Source organism: Bos grunniens, chromosome 17 (assembly GCF_055505025.1).
Source record: "Bos grunniens cultivar Pamir isolate PY7600 chromosome 17, Bosgru_T2T1.0, whole genome shotgun sequence".
Lineage (NCBI taxonomy): Eukaryota > Metazoa > Chordata > Mammalia > Artiodactyla > Bovidae > Bos > Bos grunniens.
Window position 1 is genome coordinate 64,387,541 of NC_141181.1, and position 23,413 is coordinate 64,410,953.

The window sequence follows — 23,413 nt, forward strand, 5'->3', positions numbered from 1 at the left end:
GTCTACAGGAACTGGAGTTCAGCGGGTGCTGAGATTTTTAAAGAGAACCCTCGGTACCACCACCCAACGCACGTATTACAGTTCTTATTTTCTATCAGAGTTCGGCGTGCTTGCTTATGACCACGTTTAACCGTTGTTAAACATTTAGATTCTGAATCATGTCCATTTCAAGATCCCAATACTTAATCTGTTAATACTTGTGTGGGAGGGCCTATCAGTTATCCACCCCTGTCCTTTGCAGGGTGGCAGGGGGAGAGAGAGAGAGACATGCTTTTCTGGGTGAATTTGGGCAAACCCCTGCTCCTCTCACCGTGTCACTTTCCCAGGTATAAAGTGAGGGATTGGATAGTAGTTTCCAGGTTTGCCAGTGGCATGCGAATTCCGCGGGGGCAGGAGAGGGGGAGTTATTTCTTTAAAATTCCTATTTGGGGGGGATGGGTGGCAGGCACGTGGGTTTTGCAAGCCAGGCTGCTGATTCTGATACCAACCCGGGTGTGGGAGACCCCTGACCAGATCACCTCTGAGGGATCCTTCCAGCCTTAACCTCCTCTTTCTTCCTTTATAGGACTTGGTGTTAAACTTTTAAAATGGAACCTTACAAATAGGAGGAATGCCCCTGTGGGACCACTTTGCAGAGTAGATTTTGGTGTTTGGGACAGACCCTGGGCAATCTCTCTTGGCTTGGCGATCAGCTCCCAGGTCTTCCTGTTGTGGAGACAAGATGGACAGATTCCTGGTAAAGGGGGCTGTTGGGAGCCTTAAGAGAAGGATGGAACAAGAGCAGACTGGAGGAGGCCCAGCAGGGTTGGCAGAAGAGGAGGGAAACAGCAAGAAAAATCCCAGGAGAGCAGCCCCAGGGAATGGAGTTGACTCAGCAGGCCTCACCTGGGGGCGCATTCGAGCGGAGGGCCTGGACTGCGATTACACAATCCTGTTTGGCAAAGCCGAAGCAGACGAGATTTTCCAAGAGTTGGAGAAAGAAGTGGAATATTTTACAGGTAAGCAGGGGATGGTGGCTGGTTTGTCCACACTACTGTGTGTCTGTGTTTAGAGAAATCTGAACTTAAGAGCCATAAACGGATTCCAGCACAAGCTGGAATCAAGATTGCCGGGAGAAATATCAATAACCTCAGATATGCAGATAACACCACCCTTATGGCAGAAAGCGAAGAACTAAAGAGCCTCCTGATGAAAGTGGGAGTGAAAAAGCTGACTTAAAACTCGACATTCAGAAAACTAAGATCATAGCATCCAGTCCCATCACTTCATGGGAAATAGATGGGGAAACAATAGGAACAGTGAGAGACTTTAATTTTGGGGCCTCCAAAATCACTGCAGATGGTGACTGCAGCCATGAAATAAAAGACGCTTGCTCCTTGGAAGAAAAGTTATGACCAACCTAGACAGCATGTTAAAAAGCAGAGACATTACTTTGCCAACCGAGGTCCGTCTAGTCAAAGCTATGGTTTTTCCAGTGGTCATGTATGGATGTGAGAGTTGGACTATAAAGAAAGCTGAGCGCCGAAGAATTGATGCTTTCGAACTGTGGTGTTGGAGAAGACTCTTGAGAGTCCCTTGGACTGCAGGGAGATCCAACCAATCCATCCTCAAGGAAATCAGTCCTGAATATTCATAGGAAGGACTGACGCTGAAGCTGAAACTCCAATACTTTGGCCACCTGATGTGAAGAACTGACTCATTTGAAAAGACCCTGATGCTGTGAAAGATTGAAGGCAGGAGGAAAAGGGGATGACAGAGGATGAGAGGTTGAATGGCATCACCGACGCGATGGACATGAGTTTGAGTAAACTCCAGGAGTTGGTGATGGACAGAGAAGCCTGGCGTGCTGCAGTCCATGGGGTTGCAAAGAGTTGGACACGACTGAGCGACTGAACTGAACTGAATAACGGATGAGTTTGTTAATTAACACATACTCATGGCACCTCTGGGCCAAGCACCTTACTGGGTGCTTGCGATACAAACTGAATAACGGGAATCGCCTGTCCGCTGAGAGCTGGGAAGTTACTAGGCAATCCCTGTGCACCAGTTCTCAGTATCAGCTGGAGGACTCTGTTGCTTGTCAGCACTCCATTGCTGGCCCCGCCCCCTGCAGTCTAGTGTCCAGAGTTTCCGGTGCTGCTGACGCTGGAACCCACACTGAGAACCACTGCAGGGTGGCAGAGCACAGGGGAGTGTAGAAACGCCCATGGGAGACCCAGCCTCCATCAAGATCTGCATTAGCGCCATCTCCCCTGGATGCCCACACCCCTGCATCCCCGCAGTTGGCAACATCACAGTGCTAGCATGTAAGCTCACCTCATATTGCCCCAATTGTAGTCTCTTTTTTCTGGTTATGCTGAGCAATTAAGTTACCGTGTTTTGTTTTTGTTTTTTAATTTGGACTAGAGCTGTTTCTCTCAGTGTTGGACAAGAATCACTGCCCTCATGGGAAGGCTTTGGGTGAGCCACAATCATTGTTGAGGAGGAGGTCCTTGGCCAGAGTAATAGACGTCACTCCTGTTGCACTTTCGCTCCTGAATGCTCAGGGAGCCAGTGGAGACTTCTGAGGCCCTGCCGTCTCTCCCCTACACAGGTGTGCTGGCCAGGGTCCAGGTGTTCGGGAAGTGGCACAGTGTCCCAAGGAAGCAGGCGACCTACGGCGACACTGGGCTGACCTACACCTTTTCAGGCCTCAGTCTGTCTCCGAAGCCCTGGATCCCCGTTCTGGAGCGTGTACGGGATCGTGTTTCTCTGGTGACTGGACAGACCTTCAACTTTGTGCTCATCAACAGGTGACACTCTGTCTTTACCTTTTTTTTTTTTTTCCAGGAGCATGGACTGGATTTTATAAACCTTCTGTCTCTTCCAAAAGGAAGAACTTAGGATTCCCCTGCATTTTTCCCATTTGTACAGCAGATAATTCTTTAGCATTCTTGGGGCCCTAGTAGTGGAACAGCACCAGCATTTCGTCTTTATGGAGCGCCCACCTCAGGGTTGGGGGGCTTTCCAGGTGGCTCGGTGGTAAAGAATCCGCCTGCCAATGCAGGAGATGTGGGTTTGATCCCTGGGCTGGGAAGATCCCCTGGAGGAGAGCAGGGCAACCCCCTCCAGTATTCTTACCTGGAGAATCCCATGGACCGAGGTTATGGGGTCCATGGCCTCGTAGATGTGGGATTGCAAAGTGTCAGATGTGACTGAGCACACATATGTGCACCTTGGCAGGGAGGGAGAGGCCGAGAGCTGATGAGTCATTGATAAATGTCTTGTAGAAAATTAAACAGGCTGATCTAAGAACATCTGAGAGGGAGGGTTTCTCAACAGCACTCGATGCTTTCAGCCAAATAATCCTCTTCTTGAGGCTGACTTCTGTGGTGTCAGATGGGCAGCATCCCTGACCTCCACCGACCGGATGCCGGGAGCTCCCTGTGGATGAGAAATGGTTGCCCGCCGCATCAGCACACGGATTCTTGCATCTTCCCATATACAGAAAACACTGAACTCATTAACCTGTGACGTCTGGTTTTCTTTAATTAACAAGAATCTTTTGATGTTCCGACTACCTGGTTTTTGTTGCAAAACCCCTTTATCCTGGCTCCTGCCTTGTCTCTTTGGGGCCATCGCTCAGAGCTGCGAGACCACCTCCCGGGCGTCAGTCCTCAGTTCTGTCTGCAGAATGAAACACGGTTTTCAACTTTTAGGTTGTGCGTTTTTTTCAAGGGTCCCTTTGGAGCAACGGAATGTCTCCAGACATCGCTTGAGTGCCCCGGGGAGGGCAGAATTGCCCTGGTTGAGAATTTGGGGTTTAGGGGAAGATGGTTAGAGGAGGGGTCAGGAAAGGGTGACATTGGAGCTTATAACTAAACCAAGGGAACGTGAGCCCCACAGGCCTCTGCAGGGAGAGCAGAGGGAGTTTGGAGTGTCTGTGGAGTGGAAATCCCACTGGTGGTGCCAGAAAACAGTGTATGAGGGAAAGAGGGGTGTGGGGTGAGCTCAGCTCAGAGGTGGGCAGGGGCCAGGCGAGGAACACAGATTTTATTCTAAGTTACAGAGAGAAGGCATCTTATATAAAAAAGGTTTACAGATATGAATCAGGGGTACTGTAAGACGTGTTTGGCCTCTATCCACATGTGTGGGATTTTTGTTTGTGGCCGCACCATGTGACTTATGGGATCTTAGTTCCCCAACCAGGGACCCAACCTGGGCCGAGGCAGTGGAAGCGTGGAATCCTAACCGCTGGACCGCCAGGGAATGCCCTATTGGTGGGCTGTTTGAAAGCCTGTGATCAGAGGGCTGATAACAAAGTGAAAGGCTAGCTTCACTACGTAGACCAGGGGCGGCCCTTCAGCCCCTGCACGAACCTGGGTTTGTGGCACTGTTTCCTGGCTGGCGGACGAGGAGCCCCGGTGTGGGTGGCACGTTTCCAGAGAGGACTGTACTGTGAACTCTGCTCATTTTCTCACTGCAGGTACAAAGACGGCCAGGACCACATTGGCGAGCACAGGGATGATGAGAGAGAACTGGCTCCCGGGAGCCCAATCGCCTCTGTCTCCTTTGGGGCCTGCAGAGACTTCGTCTTCCGGCATAAGGATTCCCGGGGGAAGCACCCGTCCCGGAGGCTGGAGGTGGTCAGGCTCCAGCTGGCCCATGGCAGCTTACTCATGATGAACCACCCGACCAACACTCACTGGTACCACAGTCTCCCAGTCCGAAAGAAGGTTCTGGCTCCCCGGGTCAACCTGACATTTCGGAAAATCCTGCCTACTACAAAGTGAACAACATTGTTAACAGCAAGCGCTTCTGTTGGCTCCTTCGCTCTCCACTCCTAGAGGGAGCTGCTGTTTCTTTTACCAACAGGGAACACAGAACGGGTTTCACCCAAGCGCAGGGCTTCTTACGGGTACAACGCAGAACTCGGAGAAAGAGGACATTTGTATCAGACTGGTGAATTATGAAAGAATACCAGTTGATGTTTTTCCTAACAAAATGATTCTTTTATTGCTATAATACAGCAGATACAAAAGGTACCTTAGCAAATACATAAGTCAACAGTTATTATGGCATAAACTATGAGTTTGACTCGGGTTTTTGCAAAAAAAAAGAAGTGACTGTAAATAACTGAATGCTAGAAATAAGATTATTTGGCTGCTAACTAACGCCTAATAATTTACAATGTGAGGAAGCAGGGGTAGAGAATGTGCCTAGAGATCATTCACATTTACAGCCGTAGCCGTGGCCCAGTCCCTGGCCTCTGACCAAAGGTCTGCTTACAACCAAACATTCAAAGGGGGCACTGTTCACACCCGGCACCTCTCTTTGATGGCAGATTTCAGAGTACACAGCGGCAGAAGGGCAGGTGCACAAAGCTACGGTTGGCCAGGCAGGTGAAGGCCACGTGACCTGGGCACGTGTTGCCCCAGGCTCGGGTATCACAGGGACGCTCCTTTCCCCATCAGAGCTGGGGTCTGCAACGAAGTCGGGAAGGGACACCTGCCGGGAGCAGAGAAGCTTCACGCTGCTCCTTTCTCCCTGATGCTCGCGGTCTGGAGAACTCTCACAGTCTTTCTGTCCGTAGCAGGACTTCCCAGTCCTCGGGACGCACACACACCTGGCCCAGTGGAATGGGGACTGCCCGGGCCTCCGGTGGGTTCAGCTGACACCAGGGTCTTGTCTGGGAGTGTCGCCAGCCTGCCCACCAGGGAAGCATGGTCCTCAGCCTGACCTGGGTGACCACAATGCACCTGATTCCAAATCTTACTCTGAGGAATCAGTCTGGACTTGGTATCCTTTCTTTTTTAAATAAAAAAATCTAGTTAAAACATAGATACCGCTGTGTCCTCGAAATTCCTTTGGCCCTGGGCTGCCTTCATGAGACTTACCTGAGGATGGGGGAGGGTGATCAGATGGGGCCTTCTGTATGAGGTACTGGAAACCAACACGTGTAGAATATGGATCTAGGACAGGATGATGGGACTAGGTGTCAGCCGCCATTGTGTGTTTCAAGTTTTCTTAAACTTCTTTCTTCCTTTTTTGTGGGATGGGATGGGCCGGACTTTGACGGCCATGGAATCGAACTCTTCACTTTACAGATGAGGAAACCGAGGTGTGGAGAGGTGGAGGCCCCGAGTGAGATCTGTGCCCTTCCTTCTGAATCCAGCTCTCATGCGGAGGCCGGGATTGTCTGTCTGTCCGTCTGTCATGGCCCCCAGCTCCACCTGTAAACCTCAGGAGCTCCACGTGGGCAATAAATAAATAGGTGAGAGTAATGGTCCACGGTGGGTCCTGGCGTGAGAAAGGGTTTTCTACGGAGCAGGGTGGTCGTTGGTGCAGTGCAGAGGCCGCCAGGTTCTGGCTGTCGGGCAGTTATGTAATAAGCGGTGGCCACACCTCTCAGAGTCTAGGACACGCAAGATGATGGCAGCAAGGAAGCTGGTCACTTGTCACTGGTGAAGTAGAGACAGAATTCCTCCGAGGGGCGGGTTTGGCAGATGAGCTTTCACTACATGTAAAGACTCTGAAAGGTTAGAAAAAGACGTACAAAAGGGAAGGCGGGCGTGCGCCAGGTGTCCTCTGAGCTGTCCCTCTGTTCTCCATTCGGTCACTCTGCAACAATCAGAGCTTTGCAAAAATTGTCCGTGTGACTCCCAGATGAGGTCTGTTTTCCAGAAGGGACGTGCTACAAAAGCAGTTGAGAGTGAAAGGCACTTTTTTTTTCTGTGAAATTGTTGCCTTTAATGATTTCACTAATTCATCAGTTTTCGTGGGCCTTGCTTGCTTATTAAAAAGATCTACGCTGAAGCCCTGGAGGGTCAGACAGAGTTAACTCCCCTTTAAGAACACCTGATGCATCAGAATATATTTAAAAAAAAGGTGGCTTCTGGAGTCTGGTTCCTTTTAATTACCTGTATCGGGTGAGTGACAAGACACGGTCTAGACACACATGGTGCCCGGTACCACCCTGGTGCAAGCTGTGCGGGGAGGGGGTGGGGGCCTCATCTGGTGTGAATCGGGGCCGCCAGTTCCTCTGTGGAGCCTGCTCTTACACCACACCAGAAGGCCACAGGACTCTAGTGGGGCTGCTCACACGCGCGCACACACGCCACACACACGCACAGACACACAGGGCTGGGACAGTGCTGGCGGCTCTCCAGCCCTGGGGCAGGGCAGGGTCATTCCTCAGACTTGTACTCCCGACCCTGCGGCTGCATCTTGGAGAGGACGCGCTCGTAGAACAGGAGGTAGGCGCTGGAGGACAGCACCTCCTGCAGGCTGGCCTTGCGGACGGTGTCGTCGGAGACCCACAGCCACTGGCTGCTGGCGGAGACAGGGTTCTTGGCCGAGGGCGGGGAGCGCCGGTAGGTCACGAAGTGTCCAGAGTGCATGTCCCCGTGGTGGACGACCACAGCCATCAGCTGGAAGAGGTATGTGGAGGAGCTGAACGGTAGGAACAAACGCCAGTGGTTTACAAATACAACGAGGAAGGTTTAGAGGCAAAAGCAAAGAGTAGAGGACCCTAGCTGGATTCAATGACAGGGGACTGATGATGGCGCAGCCTGACAGCTGGACGCTATACAATGCTTAAAACGCAGACCTCCACTGACTGGCCTGGTGGGCCGTCCAGTTCTGAGGGTGTGCTTGCATTGTGTGGTATATGCACACACACACCTTTACAGAGAGGAAAACCAAGACTTAACTGGTGATCTCTGGGTGGTGTCCCAGAGACCTAATTTCTTTCTTTATACTCTGTGTACATACTTTCTTACATATGTACATGTATACACACATACGCATAATATTTATGATTTATGGACTTCATAATTCTTATTTTTAAAACAATCAGTGTATGAGGCTTGTGAGTCTAAGGAGCAGCTCACCTGTAGTCAGGAACAGCTGGGAGGGGGAAAGGCATGGGGGTCGGCAGGGCGGGCAACAAAGACGGGGAGCAGGCACCGTTCATGAAAATCTGTGTTTTGGGGCCCCCCGGGTGATTGCGAACTGCAAGAGAAAAAGGCCCGAGGCGATTAAGATGAGCAGCGGCTCTGGGTAAACAAAATGTGGTTTTTGCTTAGCTTGAGATTTAACTCCCTGATAAGGCTACAAAGGAAAAACAGATAACTTGATTTTGTACTATGTTGATTCATAAAACTTCCTACTTTTTTGTCTTCACCTGCTTTATTCCCAAACAGAAAAACTGTATCCCCCTCCCAGCCTCCTGCTCACTGTGACAGCTTTGTGGATCTTTGAAATTTCCAGGCCTGGCTGCTAAAGACACATGTCAGAGCCAAGCAGTGGCCCGCTTACTGGCCTGACCAAAACCAAGGCTTCTCAACCTTGAGGCTCTGGTCGCCCTTTGTGGGCGCTGTCCGGGTCACTTGCAGGATGCTGAGCAGCACCTCTGGCCTCCACTCACACCAGCGCCTCCTCTCCCGGCCGGCGGAGACAACCAAACACGCCACCAGCCCCAGCCCGGTGCCCCCGGGGCCAGACTCCCTGCTGAAAAGCACTGATCCCAGCCCGGTGCCCCTGGGGGCCAGACTCCCTGCTGAAAAGCACAGATCCCAGCCCGGTGCCCCTGGGGGCCAGACTCCCTGCTGAAAAGCACTGATCCAAACATTCTCTTTTCTCCGAATGTCAGCTTCTGAGGAGCGGCAGTCGGCAGGCGGAGACAGCAGGGATGTGTTCACGGGTGCAGATGAGATAATTAAAGAGATGTTTACATCTCTTCTTTCAAGTATCATATTTGGGGGCCTTTAATACCGACCAGCTACACTGTTGGCCTCTTTAACCACCACATTCTGAACACTAGCAGACCTGCGCCCCTACCTGGGAGAGGAGAAAGTGAGGCCAAGAGGCCCTTGATTTAAAACTGGGCCCTCTTCCCACCCCTGCTGCTCTACTCTCAAAGTTAATCTGTGGATCTGCTGAGAAAGGACAAAGCTCCGTCCCCCTGTGAGTGATGTCCTGCCAGGCCATGCTGCTACTGCTGCTAAGTCACTTCAGTCGTGTCCGACTCTGTGCGACCCCATAGACGGCAGCCCACCAGGCCTCCCCGTCCCTGGGATTCTCTAGGCAAGAACACTGGAGTGGGTTGCCATTTCCTTCTCCAATGCATGAAAGTGAAAAGTGAAAGTGAAGTTGCTTAGTCGTGTCCGACTCTAGTGACCCCATGGACTGCAGCCTACCAGGCTCCTCCGTCCATGGGATTTTCCAGGCAAGAGTACTGGAGTGGGTCGCCATTGCCTTCTCCGCCAGGCCTCGCAGCTGGATGTAAAAACGAATAACAGTATTGAGGGGGCGGAGACTTCCCTGGTGGTCCCGTGGCTAAGACTGTGCTCCCAGTGCAGGGGGCCCAGCTTTGACCCCCGGTCAGGGAACTAGGTCCCACATGCCACAACTAAGACCTGGTGGGCCAAATAAGTAAATAAAAATAAATATTAAAAAAAAAAAAAGAATAAAAGTAGTGAGGGGCACTAGGTGGGGAAAGGCCAGGGTGCAGGGAAGACAGTACTGGCTTGACTAGGAGCAGCAAACGAGGTGGGCGGTTGTGGAGGGAGAGTGGAACAGGACAGGATGTTCAGGCTTGGAGCCTTTAAAGTCAGTGGGTTTTCCCTCATTAATGAAGAACTAAACACATTACATACAAGACCTTTACAAAACTGCCCCACACTCCATTCCAGTTCCAGATGCCCCGTCTGGCACTCAGCCTCTGGAAGCCTTGGTTCTCTCTTCAGTGAGAATGAAGATGATAACAGCTACCTGGCTTCACTGGTGCCTGAGTCAAGGATTAACCTCAAGGGAGGATTGTAATGGGATCGGATAAATCAGCAATTCAGTAAAGAAGTAGCAACCCAAGTAAGATGTTTAGGGATCTTCAGCCAGGATACCGCCTCCCCACATTTCCTGTCTAAAGGAGGTGATGTGAGGGAAGCTCAAGAGGGAGGAGATATATGTATACCTATAGCTGATTCCCTGGTGGCTCAGACGGTAGAGAATCCACCTGCAATGCAGGAGACCTGGGTTCGATCCCTGGGTTGGGAAGATGCCCTGGCGAAGGAAATGGCTACCCACTCCAGTATTCTTGCCTGGGGAATCGCGTGGACAGAGGAGCCTGGCAGGCTATAGTCCATGGGTCACAAAGAGTCAGACACGACTGAGTGACTTTGACACATAGCTGATTCACACTGTTGTACAGCAGAAACCAACACAACATTATAAAGCAATTATCCTCAATTAAAAATTGAATATATTCACTAGGTGACTGTATGGGGGCAGAAAAGAAGAAATTCAGTGGACTGAGGCGAGTCAATTATTGTTTAGCCAGAAGATCAGAAAGCAACCTTCCTCCCTCCTGCCTGTGTGTTTCCATCCGTCATAGAGCTTTTAAAAACTAGACATCACTGTATCATTTTAACCTCTTTTATGAAACCCGCCTTCTCTCACCCCCAATCCTGCTGTTCTCAAGAACTGAAGCGCCATTGGGCAAGCCTGGCCCTGGTGGCGCCAGGGCCCGGAGGGTCCCTCTCTCTGCCCCTTGGACACACACCTGACTTGGGGGCTGCCGGCCCGTCCTGCAGCTCCAGCGCGGGCCCTGCTTTCTCACACTGCTCGGGGCTGCGGTGACCGGGCTTGTGTCCCAGGAGGTGGTACTTGTAGATGTCCATCATCAGGAACTCGCCGAACTGCACGTGCTCATGCCGCTTCAGGGGCGTGCCGTGGCTGGACCAGCTCAGCCGCTGGAGGTGGATGCACAGGCACTGCGGGAGCTGCGGCGGAGAGACGGGAGGAGTGGAGGGCCGGAGCGGGACCCGGGGGGCCCCAGAGCAGAGCCAGACCCGGGGTTCTGGGAGCAGAGCCGGATCTGGGGGGCCCCCAGAGCAGAGCCAGACCTGGGGTTCTGGGAGCAGAGCCGGATCTGGGGGCCCCCAGAGCAGAGCCAGACCCGGGGTTCTGAGAGCAGAGATGGATCTGCGGGGGCCCCAGAGCAGAGCCAGAGCTGGGGGTCCTGGGAGCAGAGCCGGACCTGGGGGGCCCCCAGAGCAGAGCCAGACCCGGGGTTCTGGGAGCAGAGATGGACCTGGGGGGCCCCTGGAGCAGAGCCAGGCCCGGGGTTCTGGGAGCAGAGATGGACCCGGGGGGCCCCCAGAGCAGAGCCAGACCCGGGGTTCTGGGAGCAGAGCCGGATCTGGGGGGCCCCCAGAGCAGAGCCAGACCCGGGGTTCTGAGAGCAGAGATGGATCTGCGGGGGCCCCAGAGCAGAGCCAGAGCTGGGGGTCCTGGGAGCAGAGCCGGACCTGGGGGGCCCCCAGAGCAGAGCCAGACCCGGGGTTCTGGGAGCAGAGATGGACCTGGGGGCCCCCGGAGCAGAGCCAGACCCGGGGTTCTGGGAGCAGAGATGGACCCGGGGGGCCCCCAGAGCAGAGCCAGACCCGGGGTTCTGAGAGCAGAGATGGATCTGTGGGGGCCCCAGAGCAGAGCCAGACCCGGGGGTCCTGGGAGCAGAGCCAGATCTGGGGGGCTCCCTGAGGACAGACAGACCCAGGGGTCCTGGGAGCAGAGCCGGATCTGGGGGGCCCCCAGAGCAGAGCCAGACCCGGGGGTCCTTGGAGCAGAGCTGGACCCGGGGGGCCCCCAGAGCAGAGCCAGACCCAGGGGTCCTGGGAGCAGAGCCGGATCTGGGGGGCTCCCTGAGCACAGCCAGACCTGGGGGTCCTGGGAGCAGAGCTGGATCTGGGGGGCTCCCTGAACACAGCCAGACCTGGGGGTCCTGGGAGCACAGCCGGATCTGGGGGGCTCCCTGAACACAGCCAGACCTGGGGGTCCTGGGAGCACAGCTGGATCTGGGGGGCCCCCAGAGCAGAGCCAGTCCCGGGGGTCCTGGGAGCAGAGCTAGATCTGGGGGGCTCCAGGGGCAGAGCTGGCCAGGTGTGCGGCATAGGCTCACCTTCCCCAGTTTTAATTGTTTGACAAATGTGGTCCTCTGGTGTTCCACCTTCTCCCCATTCAGCGTCCCTTTTGCCTCAATCTGAAATAAAGGAAACATCTCTCTGAAGAAATTCTTGAAACAGGACCCTCAGAGAGAGCAGAGGGCCAGGCTGGAGTTACCCCAGCATTCACTGGGCACTTGGCATCCACCTGCCAAAGGAACTCAGCTGCCTAGATATTTGCAAATTGGTTTCACCGTTTTAAATGGGCTTCCCTGGTAGCTAAGCTGGTAAAGAATCCATCTGTGATGCAGGAGACCCCAGTTGCACTCCTTGGTTGGGAAGATCCCCTGGAGAAGGGAATGGCTACCCACTCCAGTATTCTGGCCTGGAGAATTCCATGGACTGTATAGCCCATGGGGTTGCAAAGAGTCGGACATGACTGAGCGACTTTCGCTTTCACTGTTTTAAAGAGGATGACATGGTTGGATGGCATCACCAACTCAATGACATGAGTTTGAGCAAACTCCGGGAGAAGTGAAGGACAGGGAAGCTTGGCATACTGTAGTCCACAGGGTCACCAAGAGTTGGACATGACTTAGCGACTGAACAAAAACAAGAGTCATTAAATAATTGTGACTGTTGCAGCAAGAGAAACAAAGAGGCCACAATGAAACTCTGCACTGGCTGCCTGTCATCTGTTTTGTTTTGTGTCTTCAAAAATTCTTTCCCGTACACTTTCTCTTAATTCAGAGGATGACATTCCTGGGGCAGTTGGGCAGGAGTGAGACAGGTGGGCATGGAGGGGACTGTAGCAAATTGGAGCGGGCATGTCTCACCTCAAAGCATATGATTCCATTTTTTTCCTTTAAACATTCTGTGAATGAAACAACTCATCTGGGAAAAGATATAGTCCGTGGGTTGCCAACTTTCTAAGCAAGTTAGGTGGAGGTGGCTGTGGCTGCAGGGAGCCTCTGGGCCAGTCAACAGAGCTCAGGGCTAAGGGTATGAGAGGCCTTATATCCGGACATGGGGGCCAGCTCAGGAGATGGCAGCCAGGGTTAAAGTCATACCTTCGTACAGTTGTCACAGACGACATCCCGCACGGATTCTGACGAGATGAAGTGGTGAAGGCAGTGGTCCAGGGTCAGTGGATGACCCTATGGCACAAGAAGCATGTTCATGAATACAATTCAAGGAGAGCTGGACTGACACCGCTAACAGGGTGAAGCCCAGAGCTTTACTCTGCTTAGGTAGGCTGCGAGGCCTCACAGACACAAGTGGGTGTTTCCCGAACAAAATGGAGAGTTCAGAGCATCCTAGATTTGTTATTCTGGACGGATTCAAGGGTATGAGGACCCAATACTGCAGAAAAGTATGCGCTTCTGTGCTGTTTTACGCATCTCTGAACTTGAGAGGTATGTGTATATGTATTTGAAAAAGCCAAAATTTCTGCAGCGAGAGAGAAACCACCTTCTTCCCCCTGACAGGTCGTGGTAACCACAGATTAAAACTAAGACAGGTTCAACCAACTATGTGTCTGAGTCATGTGTAGTACCTGAGTTACACAAGATGCCTCAAAGCTCTTTCAGATTCAGATGTCTCTGAAACAGACTCGAAATAAACCAGAGATGGGTACATACCCATGTGGAGGCTGGAATACTGAGGGAAAGACTGTCGAAGGTATCGAATCGAACGGGACTCTGAAACATAAATTGCAGGAAATACAGAAAGGACTTAGGTTCAAGTCGAAGGTATATGCCTATAAAACAGTTTCATATTTACACACCCAACGGTAACATAGTTAAACATAATGTACTTACCGAGAAGCAAAGTCTATTAAGAACAACTTTGTAAACATAAGAACTACAATAATACTAAAGGACAGTTTGGAAAAACTGTACAATAACATACCTGACCCAGCAAAATGGGGATATTATCCTAAGGAAATAACCACAGACAACATAACTACACGGATGTAGTTACCACAGCACCATTTAAAACAGCAAAACACGAATGGGTGAAACTTCCAGGGAATGACAGAGTAAATTATATCATGTCCACATAGAGTGGAATACTGTATTTAAAATACTGTAGTAGAAGTATACATGATTACACAGAAAGATGTGCATGTTTTATGATTAATTGGCACCCCCCCCCAAAAAATAAACAGACGACAAAATACATTTAATAAGAGTTCCTGCTTTTGGGACCTCCCTGGTGGCCCAGTGGTTAAGAATTTGCCTGCCAATGCAGGGCACATGAGTTCAGTCCCTGGTCCAGGAAGAACCCACATGCCATAGAGCAACTAAGCCCGTGTACCACAGCCCCATATAGCCAATGCTCTAGAGCCCATTCTCTGCAACAAGAGAGGCCACTGCAATGAGAAGCCTGCATTCCACAATAAACAACACCCCTGCTGGCTGCACCTAGAGACAGCTCACATGCAGCAATGAAGACCCAGCATAGCCAAAAATAAATAAATTAATTTTATTTATAAATAAAACAATAAATAATAAAATCAATAGAGAACTTATTAAAAAAAAGATTCAACATCATTAGTCACTCAGTCATGTCCAACTCTTTGCGACCCTATGGACTATAGCCTGCCAGGCTCTTCTGTCCATGGGATTCTCTAGGCAAGAACACTGGAGTGAGTTGCCATGCCCTCCTCCAGCGGATCTTCTCGACCCAGGGATCAAACCAGCATCTCTTACGTCTCCCACGCTGGCAGGAGACATGGGAAGTTCTCATGATAAGGCCAATTAAAACCACAATGAGGGGGAAAAAAATGAGATACCATGTTGCACACAAGAGAATGGCTATAAATAAAAACTTAGATAAAAAGTGTTGATGAGGATGTAGAAAAATTTGAAACTTCATTCACTGCTGGTAGAAACAGAAAAATAGTCTCACAGTCTCTCAAAAGGTTAAGCTTAGAGTTACCATATGAGCTAGCAATTCCACTCCTAGGGAAATATTAAAGAGAGATAAAAACATGTTTCCACAAAAATGTGCACATAACTATTCACAGTAGCATTATACATTAATAGCTGACAAGTACAAACAACTCAACTGTCCATCAACTGATGACTGGATAAACAAAATGTGGTCTAGCAATACAGTGGAATAGTACTTGGTAATAAACAGGAACAAAGCACTGGTATGGGCTACAACACGAAAGAACCCTGAAAACATGCTGAGTCAAAGAAGCGAGTCTCAGGGCACCAGACATTGTATGACTCCATTTATATGAAATGTCCTGAACAGACAAATCTATAAAGACAGAAAGCAGATTAGTGGTTTCCGAGGGCTGACAGTGTGAGGAGAAATAAGAAAGGAAGCTAATGGGTACAGGGTTGGTTTATTCGTGTGTGTGGTGGGGGGATGATAAAAATATTCTAAAATTGACTGAGGTGACAGCTGTACAATTCTCTATTTTTGCATCATGTTCAAAATTTTGCATAATAACATTTTAAAATCTCAGAAACAAAACACACACACATACACACACCAAAGCTAAACAAACAAACAAAAAAACCAGCCCTAGAATCTGTAGTGTTCACCAAGAGTACAGACCCAACCTCAGGACTCAAAACCCCGCCAATCCACAGTGGGTTTGCTGCTCTTGGTACAGAAGATGCCATCTGAGAGTCAACTGGTACGTCAGCACTCACCAAACGTGGGCAGTCAGTTGACTAAGCACAGAGACCCCAGAAAATGACAAAAGCCAGACACCAATGTCAGTCGGCACACTCCGGCTCCTTCATGAATCTTAAATAAAACCTTGCCGGAAAATAGCAGGCACTGGTAGTGTATTTACCTGGTGCTCACAGTGTTTGCAGACCATGTTACTCGTGAGTCGTCCGTGAAAAGGATGCTGAGACTTCCAGTGGTTGGATGTGGGATGTGGTGACCCTGAAACACAGAACACCTTTGGACAGGCCACCTCTCGCCCTTTGGCACCAACCTCAAAATTCACCCTCCTTCTTAGTACGTGGTACAAACACCCTCTTTAGAAAGAAAAGTTTCTGGACTTCCCAGGCAGTCCATTGGTTAAGACTCCAGGCTTTCACTGCACAGATATTGGACTTGATCCCTGGTCAGGGAATGAAGATCCTGCATGCCATGAGGCAAGGCCAAAAGAAAACAAAGGCAGAAAAAAAGGACTTCTGAAAACATGAGAATGAGCAGGTTCTAAAGAGCTGGGGTTTGGGGGTTAGGATGGGGGTTAGTGGAATAAACACAGCGGTGTGGTGTGCCAGTTAGAACCACGTGCTGGAAGACAGGCCGGCCTCGGCCGCGTCCTGGCTTTGCTTCTTTAGTCACCAGGCCCAGAGCCAGACTTCATGTTTATAAGCCTCAGTGTTCTGGAAATGGGGATAATTGTGATCCCACTATGCCCCACACCTGGGGCTTCCCTGATGGCTCAGCAGGTAAAGGATCTGCCTGCAACACAGGAGACATGGGTTCAATCCCTGGATTGGGAAGATTTCCTGGAGGAGGAAATGGCAACCACTCCAGTATTCTTGCCTGAAAAATCCCCTGGATGGAACAGCCTTGTGGGCTACAGTCCAATGGGGTGGCAGAGTCAGACACGACTGAGCGACTAAGAGCATGCCCCACACCACCAACTTCACAGAGCAGCTGGAAGGCTCCTGTGAGGTATTATGGTGACTGGCACAGAGCAGGGACCCAAAAGATAACTGTTCTCATTACTACCAGTGCACAAAGGAACTGATGTCATTTTCTTAAGAAAACCATGTTTCCTTCTAGGGAGGCCTGGGACATTTGCAGGAAGAGCTGGCCACAGTGCAAACGCGGAGGACACGGCACCTTCAGCTTGTTAAGTTACAGGACCAATTCAAGAAGGTAGAGCGAGACCACCGTTTGAGGCAGAAACAGGTCCATTAAGCAGAAACTGAGCAGGGCTCGGCTGCGATGGAATACTCGAGATGCTCATTGCGGGGACAGTTTAGAGCTGTTTCCGAAACACAAGTTCCTCTCAAATGCACACACTCCAGGTCGGGATGGATGTCACCAGAAAAAAAACATTCTTTTTAGAAAACATAAAGCAAATTACTGTCCTATCAAAAAGGTACACATCTCACACGTTACAGTTCAAGGGAAACGACTACCTCTGGTGCGGCAGGTGATCTGTCTGGGAGTTATTTCTGTCTGCTGCTGCAGGGGAAGAAAGAGAAAGAGGCTGAAAACCCTACTGCTCTCCTTCTGGCCACCCACCCTCAATCCCCGCTTAAATCTCTTGTTTCTGTGCTGACTGCCCTGTTTAAAAATCAACTTTAAGCTAAGCTTCCTAAAAGCAGCCTTAACTGCTTTTGGACTGATTTCTGTACCTATTCCTTCACCAAATGCAACTGGACACCTTTCCTCTCTGGAATATCTGCACCCTCCTCCTTTGACTAGTTAACTTTTATCAACTCTCTAACATTTACAATGTGCCAGGGAAATGAGATTCATTGAGCATTCTTGGGGCTCCTTGCTCTCCTGTATTAAAAGTGGGGGCGGGGGGAATACACTCTTTCCTCTCAAGGCCAATGCAAATTGCAGCAAGGGATTACTTTCAAGAACCTCAACACTGCTAACCACAGTCACTGAATGCCAACTGTGAAGGTTCAGACCCTTCCCCAGCCTCACTCCCACTACTGGCTTTTGATCGAATTTTACTTTTCAGTTTAAAGTTGTAGGAAAATCACACTTGTGTCCCCCGCACCTGTTCGATGTGCACAGACCACACTGGATGTACTGAGAGTGTTAACAGTTTACCTCCAGGGAATGCACATCAAACAGATGTGTGACCCGGGGCTGGCGGTCTCGCTCATCCTCCAGTGATGAAGTGATCACATGGAATAACTCGTGGGCGTCCTGTCAAGAGGGCAGAGCGTTCTTCAGAGCGGCTGCAGAGGCTGGGCAATGCCAGAACCACCCGCCGTGTGCACCGCCAGGCAGACCCTCTATGGCTAAGCTGGGTAGAGTTTGCTTTCCAGCTTCTCAAGGCCCAGTGTGTTGAACGGAAACGGCTATAAAAGTGGCTGGCTGACCTGATCACTAACAGTGAAGGTGTGGACCAGGTCCCGTGCTAGATGTTCTGATGTGCTCAGAGAGGAAGGGAACCATAGACAGACGTGGTTTCTCTCCCCACACGCACTGCAGCGCCATGCGGCTCAGAGTCAGACCCTGGAAACACTCCCCAGGAGCAACTGGGACCCAAGTGGGTCCTTGACAGAAGAGCAGGACTTAAGGAATGTGGACAAAGAATGTCACTCATCACATAAGTAAGCAAAGGATGGTGCAGCCACCAGACCAGACCCTGCAGTCGCCCCACACTGTGCACCCTGAGGGGATTCAGGATGGAGAAAAGCAGGATATGGGCCCGAGATAGCTAAGGTGCACATTGAAGGAATGATTTCAATGAGCCCAGATGTGTGCATCTTCCCTTACGTAGAAAAGTGCTTAATTCATTAACTTGGGCAGTCGGTTTTTCTTTAATTAACAGTAATCTTTCGATGTTCTGACTACTGGTTTTTTTCTTTTTGCAAACACTTGATATATCCTGGCTGCTCCCTTACCTCTTTGGAGAAGCCCCCAGAGCTATCTGAGAGGCCGTCTCCCTGCTTAAGGACTGCCTTCAGTATGCCCGTCAAATAAAACCCGATTCTCGGCTTTAAGGCTGTATGGTTTTTTTTTTTTGGCTGACAGGTATCTGATGTCCTGAAGAACTAAACTCCAGTCGCTCTCTCAGTTTAGAGAAATGTGAATTGTAGCTAAATAATTCCAGTTACCAGAGGAGGATTACAAAAGTAGTTTCTAAATGGAAAAATATTTCGACATGTAATGGATTAGTCAAGAAGCATCATGAGAAAGCAGAGATATTCTCAACATCGTGTTTAAAAAGTAACACACACATGATTTCCGATTAAAGTGGAAACGGAGACCATCTTTAAAGAAAAGGGGGGTGAGAAAGCCTTCCCACCTCACTTTTCTGAGTTTTTAAATGCCTCTCACTTCAGCCCCACAGTATGGGGAGTCCAAAGGCTCTGGTCCAAGGGATGGACAGTGGAGGCGGCAGTGGCCAGCACAAAGCTGGCCGGGGCCAGCCTGGAACACTAGCGGATAGGAGGAGGTGCTGCCGGAAGTGCACACCCACGGGGGCAAAACTGTCGGTCCCCAGAGCTTCACGCTGTCAGCCCCAGCGCTGTCTTCTGGAGAAGGGGAGAAGGTAGAGTCACTCACGTCTCTCTGAAGGCCTCACGTGTCCCCATCAGCCACTGAAGTGCAAAGTCACTCGAGAACTAAAAAGATCTCCCCTCCCTGGCGACAGCGTGCCTACGCCCTGTCCTGTGAGTCTTCTCTGTCCCCAATCACAACCTGGTCTCAGGACACTCAGGCTGTCTGAAACGTCACAGAAACATCCACACAGGCCTGGCCACTAACTGCAAGGTCAAGGCTGGCATTTACTCCTCCCGCTGCAGCGATGCAGCTGTTTCTGGAGCTGAGGCCCCAGCTCATGAATGGGAAGGAGTCTCCGAGGAAACCTGTTTTGAATATCGTGTTCACCTGCTCTTCAAACGAAGAGATCTGCCATCGGTACATTCTTAAGACGTCCAACAAGCAGCTTGCATCCAAGACCTCTTCGTCAGTGACCTCTTGGCAGGATAAAGCTGGAATCAAAAAAGGCAACAGTTATTAAGTGAACCAACACAACAACTAACCAAGAAAACCTGTGCAGAAAGATGTGTCAAAGCTAATTAAAAATGGAAGGACTGGAAAATTCACCCTGGAATTATATCTCTTTTGTTACTCTTCCCTGTAGCCTTACCCAGTTAGGACGCTGGTAGACACCTGGAATTTGCTGAATGAATGTAATTTTTCATGCGGCCGCAGCATTTAGTAACCGACTTTCAGATATCTGAATTACTATCATCAACAGAAACTTACTGTTGCAAGATTAATGTTGAATAAAATGAGTTTAACTCTCAACTTGGAGGGACAGGAGGGCCCTTAAACATCCAACTGTTCCCCCCTACACTTTCTGTCTAGCTCCTTCTCTACAGGACTGTCCCAGGACCATTAGGCCTTGTTTGCATCTGAGTTTCTATTACTACAAAGCATCAAGCTCTATGAGGCAGCCTGAAGGAGTCCTCTGAATGGTTTATTTTTCTTTTTTCTTTTTGTCATTGTTGTTTTTCGTCGCGCCACCTGGCTTTTGGGATCTTAACTCCTAGAGTAGATATTGAACCCAGCCTTCAGCAGTGAAAACACCAAGGCCTAACGCCTGGACAACCAGGGAATTCAATCTGAGTAGAATCAAGCTTAACAGATACACATAAAAGTTTGATGAGCTTATGAATTTATACTGCAATTAAATCTACATCAGGGGTTGGCAAACTTTTGCTGTAAAAGGTCAGCTAGTAAACATTTTAGGCTTGGCAGGTCTCTGTAGCAACTACTCAACTCTGCCACTGTAACACAAAAAGCAGTCATAGATGATAGATAGATAATATGTAATATTATATAGATATGTAATATTATAAAGATGGTACATAATAGTATATATTACATAGATACATAAGCAATATTACATAGATAAAATGTAAACAAATGGACATGGCTGTGTTTCAATAAAGTTTTATTCACAAAAACAGGTGGCATGCAAATTTGGCCCTGGGGCCAAAGTTTATTGATTCCTGATCCTGACCACCCCCTTCCCTGAGCATATTATTAAGGACCAATATATTACACTGAATCAGCACTGCCATGAGATAAAGAAGATAAAAATATAGGAGGAGCCTGCCTCTCAGTGCAGTTTCTGGGAGTTCAGTGACTCTCCAGATAAATTAAGCCGATGCTTCTTCTCTGTGATTTGCATTCAGTGAACTGGCAAGATGGCTGTGACCCTGAATACTGCCACCCCGACCCATGTCGAATCATGGCTGGTGACCTGAGGAGAAGTAGCAGCCTTGACAGCTGGTAGCCAGTTACTGGTGCAATAAACCCTGGGGTCCGACCCTTACCCTACCTGTCTAAAGATGTATTATTCCTTCCCTCTTCCTCCTACAGCCCCAGGCAGCCCTGTTAGCTTTTTCCCTCCCAAAGAACATCTGAACGTCCCCTTCAGCCCAGTTTTGCCTACAACACTGTGGGGCAGCGTGGCAATGTCTACTATTTTCCTATCTTACAATCCAGCAACCTTTCTCAGGATCTGCCCAGGGAAACATGTGACTGTGTGCTTGACGGCCATGTACAAGGAGGTTCGCTACAGCCAGTTTATCTAGACAAGGCACCAGAAGCTAATAGCTAAGTGGATGGGGGACGTGGTACAGCTGTAAAGGTGCATGAGGTTTTGCAAACCATGTATGTGATACAGGATTAAGATTCAAAATATATTGCTGCTAAGTTGCTTCAGTCATGTCCGACTCTGTGGGACCCCATAGACGGCAGCCCACCAGGCTCCTCTGTCCATGGGATTCTCCAGGCAAGAACACTGGAGTGGGTTGCCATTTCCTTCTCCAATGCATGGAAGTGAAAAGTGAAAGTGAAGTCGCTCAGTCGTATCTGACTCATAGCGACCCCATGGACTGCAGCCCACCAGGCTCCTCCATCCATGGGATTTTCCATGCAAGAGTACTGGAGTGGGGTGCCATTGCCTTCTCCTCAAAATATATTAGAAAAAAACAAAAAAAAAAACTCCTAAAACTCAACAACAAAAACACAGAAAACTGATTTCAAAAATGGATGAAAGATTAGGATAGACATTAAAAAAAAAAACATATAAATGGCCAATAAACACATAAGAAGATGCTCAACGTGACCTATGATTAGGGAAATGCAAATCAAGGCCACAGTGAGACATCACTTTCACACCTACTGAGGTGGCTGTTATCAGAAAGACAGACAATGACAAGTGCTGGTGAGGATGTGGAGAATGGAACATCCATGCCAAGGGAAGGTAAAAGGCTATAGCCACTGTGGAAAACGGTGTGGTGACTCCTCAAAGTATTAAATAGATTGCCATCTGATCCAGTGAGTCTACATCTGGGTATATGACCCCCCCAAATCAAAAGCGGGGGCTTGAACAGATACATATGTCCACCAACGTCCACAGCAGCGCTATTCACAACGGCCGAAAGGTGGAGACAGCCTAAACGTCCACTGACCTATGAATGGGTAAACAAAACGCGGCGTGTACATCACACACACACACACACACACACACACACACTGGAAAGTCGTTCATATTCAGCCTGTAGGAATGACCTTCGGGCACATGCTCCAGTGTGGATAAACCTCGAGGACATTACGCTAAGTGAAATAAACAGGGTACAAAAGAACAGATATATTGTCTGATTCCACTTAAATAAGGTACACAGTCAAACTCACAGAGACAGAAAGTAGAATAGCGGTTACCAGGGTCTAGGGGTAGTAGAAAATAGGGAGTTACTGTTTAATGGATGTAGAGTTTCAATACGGAAGATGAAAACATTCTGGAGATAAACAGTGGTCACGGTTGCCCAACAGTGTCAATATATCTATTACTACAGAACTGTTTGCTTCAAAACAATTAAGATGGTAAATTTTAAGTTATGGATATTTTACCACAGTTTTATAAATGGGCAAAGGATATGAGCTAGTAGTTCACAGAAGACAAAATACATGAGACCAGTAAATTCAGAAAAAGAAAAAAAAGTGAATGAGGGTGAGACAGGTGTACGAAACGGCTGTTTCTCTAATGCACATAAGGTTATTTGGTCATGAAAAAACAAAGAAAGCAATATATCATTTCTGTGGGTAGGTAGAAATGCAGTTAAATTCACAGAAATGGTCTGGAAGGTTACACTTATCTTTTGCTTTCTGGAAGGAAGTGGGGAAGAAGGGCTGGGATAGTGGTAAACAGAACTTCAGGCCTCTCTGTAATGCTTTAACTTTTCACAAGGAGAATTTATTCAGGCTTTACTTACGGAAGTAAAAATTATTTCTAAAAACCAAAATAAAAGACACAAAGAGGCAGAAGCAGAGAAGGGAGCATATGGCAAGAGGACACCTAACCCTCCGTTATGACAGCACCTAGCCTGCGTTAGGACACCCGTGTAGACATGTCAGTTCTTCACACAGTCTTTGGGGTGGTAATTTCTTTTTTAAACAAGGCAGTAAAAGAAAAGAGTTTCAAGTTGCCTCTTATGTAGAAGAGCAGAACTTGCTTTTCAAAAAGGTTTCTGGTCAAGGTGAGATCATACCTCAGGTTAAGCAATACTCAGCTAACTGTCTTCAAAATCCAATTTTTTTTTCTGATTATTTTTTTCTAATAATACACAATCATTATTGAAAGTTTTAGTAGGGTTTTTTTTCATCTTTTAAAATTGTCACCTGTACCATACCAAAATATCCATGGCTAATGTTTTGGCCTTTTTCTGTCCACCCTTTATCTGCAGACATTTTCGCTTTCCTGAAGTCAAATTATACCATATTTTGTATCC

General features: G+C 49.1%; 2 protein-coding genes across 9 annotated transcripts in view; one reads left to right on the forward strand and one right to left on the reverse strand.

Moving 5' to 3' along the window:
* On the forward strand, positions 1 to 5,820 carry ALKBH2 (alkB homolog 2, alpha-ketoglutarate dependent dioxygenase). 7 transcript variants are annotated; one of them, XM_086348445.1, is made up of 4 exons: positions 1 to 326; positions 566 to 2,306; positions 2,407 to 2,792; positions 4,466 to 5,820. In XM_086348445.1, the coding sequence occupies exons 3-4, from the start codon at positions 2,539 to 2,541 to the stop codon at positions 4,770 to 4,772; spliced, it is 561 nt and encodes a 186-aa protein (XP_086204571.1). In that variant the 5' UTR covers positions 1 to 326; positions 566 to 2,306; positions 2,407 to 2,538; the 3' UTR covers positions 4,773 to 5,820. The 7 variants fall into 7 exon arrangements, with proteins under 7 accessions (XP_086204571.1, XP_086204568.1, XP_086204565.1 ...); XM_086348442.1 differs by having other exon boundaries at positions 566 to 998; positions 2,594 to 2,792; XM_086348439.1 differs by having other exon boundaries at positions 1 to 72; positions 566 to 998; positions 2,594 to 2,792.
* USP30 (ubiquitin specific peptidase 30) overlaps positions 4,968 to 23,413 on the reverse strand; it is a 24,246-nt gene continuing 5,800 nt past the window's right edge. Inside the window, exons 4-13 of one of the 2 annotated variants that reach the window (XM_086348436.1) lie at positions 19,497 to 19,600; positions 17,706 to 17,804; positions 17,057 to 17,102; positions 15,742 to 15,836; positions 13,562 to 13,621; positions 12,992 to 13,078; positions 11,939 to 12,019; positions 10,541 to 10,760; positions 7,872 to 7,992; positions 4,968 to 7,409 (exon numbers count right to left, since the gene is read on the reverse strand). In XM_086348436.1, coding sequence (XP_086204562.1) covers positions 7,406 to 7,409; positions 7,872 to 7,992; positions 10,541 to 10,760; positions 11,939 to 12,019; positions 12,992 to 13,078; positions 13,562 to 13,621; positions 15,742 to 15,836; positions 17,057 to 17,102; positions 17,706 to 17,804; positions 19,497 to 19,600 — 917 coding nt within the window. In that variant the 3' untranslated portion in view covers positions 4,968 to 7,405. Of the gene's footprint in view, positions 7,432 to 7,871; positions 7,993 to 10,540; positions 10,761 to 11,938; positions 12,020 to 12,991; positions 13,079 to 13,561; positions 13,622 to 15,741; positions 15,837 to 17,056; positions 17,103 to 17,705; positions 17,805 to 19,496; positions 19,601 to 23,413 lie in introns of both variants that reach the window. The other variant, XM_086348434.1, reaches the window with a different exon arrangement.

Excerpts from the sequence above, each read along its gene's own strand:
- ALKBH2 (XM_086348442.1), top strand. The coding sequence starts at position 722 with ATGGACAGATTCCTGGTAAAGGGGGCTGTTGGGAGCCTTAAGAGAAGG. Across the intron at positions 999-2,593 it reads AGAAGTGGAATATTTTACAG|GTGTGCTGGCCAGGGTCCAG; the intron begins GTAAGCAGGGGA and ends TCCCCTACACAG. Across the intron at positions 2,793-4,465 it reads AACTTTGTGCTCATCAACAG|GTACAAAGACGGCCAGGACC; the intron begins GTGACACTCTGT and ends TTCTCACTGCAG.